The following is a 7,640-nucleotide window of genomic DNA, read 5'->3' as shown; positions in this document are numbered from 1 at the left end:
ATTATTTCGTAGATCGTAAGTTATTTATTTAATTCTATTATTACTTATTGTTATAATATTTACATATATTTTAAACTATCTAATTTCTTTATTTAAAAAATTATTTTGTAATTTATTTTAGTTGGTAAGTCATAAGTTACTTATTTAATTCTATTATTACTTATTGTTATAATATTTACATATATTTTAAACTATCTAATTTCTTTATTTAAAAAATTATTAAATAATATAGGGAGTAAGTTATTTATTTAATTCTATTATTACTTATTGTTATAATATTTACATATATTTTAAACTATCTAATTTCTTTATTTAAAAAATTATTTTGTAATTTATTTTAGTTGGTAAGTCATAAGTTACTTATTTAATTCTATTATTACTTATTGTTATAATATTTACATATATTTTAAACTATCTAATTTCTTTATTTAAAAAATTATTAAATAATATAGGGAGTAAGTTATTTATTTAATTCTATTATTACTTATTGTTATAATATTTACATATATTTTAAACTATCTAATTTCTTTATTTAAAAAATTATTTTGTAATTTATTTTAGTTGGTAAGTCATAAGTTACTTATTTAATTCTATTATTACTTATTGTTATAATATTTACATATATTTTAAACTATCTAATTTCTTTATTTAAAAAATTATTAAATAATATAGGGAGTAAGTTATTTATTTAATTCTATTATTACTTATTGTTATAATATTTACATATATTTTAAACTATCTAATTTCTTTATTTAAAAAATTATTAAATAATATAGGGAGTAAGTTATTTATTTAATTCTATTATTACTTATATTTACATATAATTTAAACTATCTATTTTTTTTCACTTAAAAAATTATTTATGATCTAGCTTGTAAGTATTCCTATTGTTATATATTTATATAATATTTATTCGTTAATTTAATTCTTTCATTTAAAAATATCTGTTACTTTAGTTGGTAAGTTGTAAATTATAGATTATTATATGTATTTATCCAAAAACTAAGACTTATATTACATTAAATTCCTATTTAAATTTTAGAGTAAGTAATAATTTATTTTGTGTAAATTATAATACAATCTATAATATAATTTTAATTATTTAAATTTATAGATTTGGGAAAAGTGGAAATGCAATTATAGATGATTTTATTCTTGAAAAAACATTAAGATGGATTCCTTATAACAAATTTAAAAATGTTGAACATCTTAGTGAAGGAGGATTTGGTACTATATACAGAGCTATTTGGTTAAAGAATAATGGAGATAAAGAAGATGAAGAGGATGAAGAAGTAATTCTTAAATGTCCCAAGAATTTAAATGAAAATTTAAATGAATTTTTAAAAGAAGTATGATAGTATATTATTTTCTATTTTTAATTTAAATTAAAATTTATCTATATTAATAATAATTATTATCTTTTATAGTGGGAATATCATACAAGTGTTTTAGCTTCAAGTGATATTATAAATGTTTATGGATTCACAAAAGATCCAAATACTTCAAAATATATGGTAGTAATGGAGTATGCAAATAAAGGTAATTTAAGAGAAAATTTAACAACAATAGTCGAAAATAATTGGAATCAAAAATTATATATGTTGTACGAAATTATTTCTGGACTTAATAAGATACATGGAGAAAATCTTATTCATTGTGATTTTCATGATGGTAATATTTTAAATCATAATAATAAGTTTGATGGTGATAAAATTTATATTAGTGATTTAGGATTATGTCAACCTGTAAAATCGTTTTTGAAAAAATATGATATTTATGGTGTTATACCATTTATGGCTCCTGAAGTTTTAAGAGGCAAATCTTATACTCCAGCTAGTGATATATATAGTTTTTCTATGATTATGTGGGAACTTACATCTGGGATACCACCATTTAATAATAGAGCACATGATCTTGAACTTAGTTTAGATATTTGTAGAAAAGGTGAACGACCTGAAATTATTGAAAATACTCCACAATGTTATGTAGATTTAATGAAAAAATGTTGGAATGAAGATCCATTAAAAAGACCAGCTTCTAAAGAAGTATTAAAAATTATTAAAAAATGGATTTTCCGTCCTTATAAAGATGATGAAGTCAATGATGAATTAAAAAGCAACATTATGGAATTTATAAATGCACCAATTGGGCAGCATAACAATCTTGTTACTCAATTTCATCCTAAAGCATGTTATACAAGTCGCTTACTTGATTTTACTAGTAAAAAATTGAATGAAATTCTTGAAAGTGAAAATTTGAATGATTGTGTGATTAAAGATTTGAGAACATTTGGTATATACTATATTATATAAAAAATTAATCTTGCAAATTATTAATATGAAGTTAATTAATTTATTAATTATTAAAACAGATGAGAATATTATTAAGTTGAATGAAATTCTTGAAAGTGAAGATTCACAAGCTAGTGTAAAAACAAATGAAATACTAGTAAGTGAAAATTTGAGTGATTGTATAATTAAGAATTTGGGGTCATCAGGTATGTACTATGATATATAAAAGGAATTAATCTTGCAAATTATTTATGTGAAATTAATTTTATTTTTTAATATTTAATTATTAGATATTAAAACTGATGAAAATTAACTTATCATTGTTTGTTTTTTAAAAAAATTTATAGTTTTTTTTAAGTGATATTTGATATTATGCATTCAAAAGAAATTGTTCTTTATTTTATTCTTTTTAGATTTATTTAAACACTAAGGCTAGAGTAGTAAAATATTTTACAAGTTTCTTAGTTTGTAATTTAAATAATTCCTTTTTTTTTATAGCTTTTCACTTTTTTTTATTATACTTAGAATTATTTAAACACTAAGACTAGAGTAGTAAATATTTTACAAGTTTCTTAGTTTGTAATTTAAATAAATCTTTTAAATTATCAAAATAATAATATAAGGCTATTATTATTTGGCGACCTGGCGCACCTCATCAAGTGATTTTTAATTTTCAGATACTTTATTTTTTCAATATTTATTTTTTTAATTAGTATTCTTAATACTTTTTTTTACGTGTAAAAATTGAACAATTAATGAATAAATAAATAAATGAATAAATAAATGAATATAAGCATGAATAAAACTATCAAAATATAAGAAATGATCATGATGTCTATATACGACTTGTATACATTTTATTGAAAATTAACGTGTATATGTCATAATTAACAATATATGCAGATTGCACTATATAGTTGTTAGAGTCAGATGACCTCAATTTAGTATATTTATCTTACATGATTGGCTATAGTTGGTTTAGTGTGTTCTCGAAAAGGAAGGAGAGGTATAAATTTGGTTAGCATCATGCAGCAACTATAGGGTGCGTTTTTATAAAACATGTTATAAAAAAAACATGTATATGTATATGTATATGAATATCATATCATATCATGTCATGTCATGTCATGTCATATCATATCATATCATGTCAATTTCAATTTTTATACAAATAGCGGTTGTTTATATTGGGTTTCAAAAAAAAAATATTGATAATGATGATCTAACATCTACGGCATAATCTGAATTGCAGCTGCATAGTAATACATTACCTATAAAATCTTTTCTTTATATTTAAGCCAAAAAGAAAGATAATTTATTTACTGTTATGTAAAAATTATTAATTTTTTTTGTTGATGACTAAAAAAAAATCCACAACTATGATTATAATAGTTAACACATCTAAAATTAGCGTCAGGACATAAATTAATTACATGTGATTTAAATGATCGGGATGACTAAATTAATTTTTTAATTTATCATTACTTTTGCGTGCATATATTTTTTGATGTATAAAAATTTTCATTTCTACCCATTAACCAGAATTGTATTGGTCTCAAAAATTGGCGTCAATGATTAACACTTTAAAGGTTGATTTCAATTCTATAAAATTGTCAAAATTATTTATCATAATTTTCATCTTTAATTATTCATAAAAAGGTTATTGCTTGTAATATATTACTATAATCATTGTTTTTAATGTATTATTTAAAAATTATAATTTTTTATTAGTTATGATTTATTTATTAATATAAAAGTAAAAAAAATTTTAATAAAAATGAAAATTTGCACTATATACAGTAAATAATAAATAATTTATGTGTAATATTTGAAATCATTTGATCGGCAAATTCATGATTACCAATATATAAAAAATTATTTTTTAGTTGCATTTTACTAACATTAATTGGTGATAGTTATTACCAATTATCACGCTTTTTTACTGATATAAATTAATTAACCATACTAATATTAATAAATACTAATAGTTAGTTGACTCTTTTTTGTTTAGATTAACCCATATAAATTATTTTTTAAATTGAATGGCATGCATGTGACCTATTTACAGATCCTGGGTCTGATGTTTTTATAGTTAGAACTATTGATCAATACCGGCAGATCCTAAATAATTTTTTTTTTGGTAAGAATTTTTTTAACAATAAATTGGGTATAATTATTTTTTTTGCATTCAGAAAAATTCTTTGTATAACAATAGGTTGGAAATAATTATTTTTTTTTGACATTTGAAAAAATTCTTTGTATAACAATAGATTGCTATGATATGATTTTTCTGAAGAGTTTTTTTTTGCAACTAGATTGTTATAATGTGATTTTTTTTTCTGTCACTTGCTGATTTGTTAATAAAGTAAAAAACTAATAACAAAATAGTTTTTTATTTGATAATTATAATATAATAAATCATCCATCTAATCCCTGATTTAAAATTAGTTATTATTATGATCTATAATTATCTTTGTTATTTTTTATTTATATAGAGTAAAATAAAAATTTTTTAAAAGTAAAATTAATTAAATTTTAAGTATAATTAACAAATGTAACTCGCAGTTAACATATGATGACTAATAAAAATTGTACTACTATCAGAATTTGCCATTTTTCATTCAGCTTGAATTGTTCAATTAATAAACAATAATCTGGAGTCCATCAAGAAATTATTATCAATTTACCGATCAAATTGTTTTAATGCAGATTTATCATACATTATATAAATACATTATATAATTTAAAAGAACAATATTAAAAAAATTATGTGTGATATTGTTGAAAAAAGTCTAAAAAAAAAAAATTTATCCATGGTGATATTGCTGAAATTATATATAGTATGTTGAAAAAATCCATATTGTTAAAAAAAAAATTTTTTTGCCAAAATAAAAAAAATTTATTCGTGTGGCTTATTATATAACTAAAAAAATTAGGTAGTAAGATAATCGGTACGGTACGAAATTGCAAACCTGTACGGTACAGTTGAGTATATCCTTACTGAGTCCGGTCCGATGATCTTTCTGAGTCCAGTCATGTCAGTTTTTAGCACAGTCATGTGAATTTTGATGCGGATTGAATTTAAACTTTGATCGGACTTCACTACCATCGGACTGAGTTAATTGTGCCGAGTCCTGTGATGTTGATCAATCGGACTGAACTAAATTTACACGACTGATCTGATCTACATTTCTTGAATTTAATAATTACAATTATAATAGTATTTAATATTATTATAAAATATAACATTAATATTAATATTGACACGAAAATTTTATAACTAACATTTGGTATTTCTATTAGTGAACTAAATGTAATATTATTTTTATTATTTTCAGTAATGTTAATTACATCCATGTTTTTCTTTATAAAATTAAATACATGAAAAATTGAAAAAAATATTTCATTTGGAAGGCTTACAAATTTGAAATTATTAATTAAAATTATTAATTATATAATATTAATGACATTATAATTGTTCATTATGGCATAATAGTAATATCTCATTAAATTAAAAATATTTTTTTTTAATGACTCATTATGAAGCGAATGGCAAAAAAAAATCCAGTGTAGATCAAAGCTTTACAATTAATCGGACTCAAGTGATTTTAAGCGGATCATCGGACCGCATGGTCCGAGGGTCCGGACCCAATTCCACATGACTGTACTAAAAATTGACATGACTGGACTCAGAAAGATCATCAGACCGGACACTGTAAGGCATAACCGGTACAGTTGATCACCCCATACAAAATTACAAAATTTGATCAACATGACCGTACAGTACCGTACTGACACTATAATAAAGAGAAAATCAGTACGGTACATTTAGCATATAATTATTGGACACCAGTGTCCATTTTAATAATTTGGACACAATGTCCAAAATGTTCATTTTTGTAATTTGGACACCAATGTCCAAAATGTCCATTTTGAAAATTTGGACACTAATGTCCAAAATGTTCATTTAAAACAATAACCGTACCGTACTGTACTGGTTCTATATATAGAGAGATTATTATAGAGCCAGTACGGTACGGTACAGTTGGTTAAATTTTATGGTTGATCATTTCATACCGTACCGTACTGGTTCTATATATAAAGAGATTATTATAGAACCAGTACGGTACGGTACGAAATGATTATCACAAAAATTGATCAACCGTACCGTACAGGTTTGCAAATTCGTACCGTACTGGATAAACATATATTCAAAAAAATTTGGTCATGTTTAGATTACCGTATATAAATAATTTGAATTGTGTAATATGAAACACATGATCTGCCGCGCCTAATCTATTTCATATTAGGTTAGTAATATACTAAAAAAATTTCCTATAACCTAACGTTTAGATTAGCTTGTATAAATATTGAATTGTCTAACACATGATTTGTCTGCACCTGAACTATTCCATATTCATATAGTAGCTTATTAGCAAATCCATGTTGATTACTAATAAAAATATTTTAAATTATTTTTTAGTTTCTGGTAATTGAAGTTTTGCTAATATTAATAAGTAATAGACAATTAAACTTATTTAAGTTAATAAATTGTAAAATTTTTAAAAACAATATCGCTCTTCTTTTTACGATAGTAATTTTTATTTTTTTTTTGGTAACAATAGATCGAACTTTGGCCTTCCTTTTGTTTAGTAATTTTTTAATTTTTTATTAAACAATTTATTTTTTTTTAACGATAGATCATTTAGTAATTTTTTTAATTTTTTTATTATTTTTTAATAGATCGTTTAGTAACTTTATTTTATTTTCTTAAATAGATCATTTAGTTATTTTTTCATTTTTTTTTAGAATTTTTTTTTTAATTTAGAAATTTTTTTTAACAACAGGTCAGATTTTTTTTTCATTAAAATTTTTTTTCCAACAATAGATTGGACTTTGCCCTTTCTTTATGTTCAGTAACTGACATTTACTAATATTAATTAGTAATAGTTAGTTCCCGGTTACAAAAAAAATTTACTTTTTTTTGCTTCCTGGTAATTGACGTCATTCTAATACTATTAAGTAGTTCTATCAATTTTTTTTAGTAATAACAATAGGGCTTTGGTGATAAGAATTTTTTTTGTAACAATAGATTTGATAATGGAATTTTTTTTTTGATATAAATTTTTTTTTAAATAGATTACTATGATATAATCTACTGTAATAATACATTTGTATGATGGTATTCTTGGTGATGAGAAATTTATTTTTTTGTAACAATTAATTATTCAGAATTGATTTATTTATGATGAGTCTGTAAACATATAAATAAACCATAAAATATATAATGTATAATAATCATATTATAAATATAAATTACTGTATGTACAAAAATTAAATTGTTATTCT

The 7,640-nt window shown here is 22.0% G+C and overlaps 1 protein-coding gene across 1 annotated transcript; it reads left to right on the top strand.

Annotated features, from left to right (window-relative positions):
- Positions 1-1,197: 1,197 nt before the first annotated feature.
- On the top strand, positions 1,198-2,604 carry OCT59_007713 (uncharacterized protein; the record flags this gene model as incomplete). The annotated part of the gene is made up of 6 exons (XM_066150557.1): positions 1,198-1,227; positions 1,314-1,349; positions 1,428-1,539; positions 1,990-2,292; positions 2,372-2,497; positions 2,582-2,604. The coding sequence occupies 6 exons, from the start codon at positions 1,198-1,200 to the stop codon at positions 2,602-2,604; spliced, it is 630 nt and encodes a 209-aa protein (XP_065998873.1).
- Positions 2,605-7,640: the final 5,036 nt, after the last annotated feature.

The sequence above is a fragment of the Rhizophagus irregularis genome, chromosome 15 (assembly GCF_026210795.1).
Source record: "Rhizophagus irregularis chromosome 15, complete sequence".
In the NCBI taxonomy this organism is placed as follows: Eukaryota; Fungi; Glomeromycota; class Glomeromycetes; order Glomerales; family Glomeraceae; genus Rhizophagus; species Rhizophagus irregularis.
Note: the sequence above shows the minus strand (reverse complement) of the source record. Positions and strands in the feature narration are given on the sequence as shown.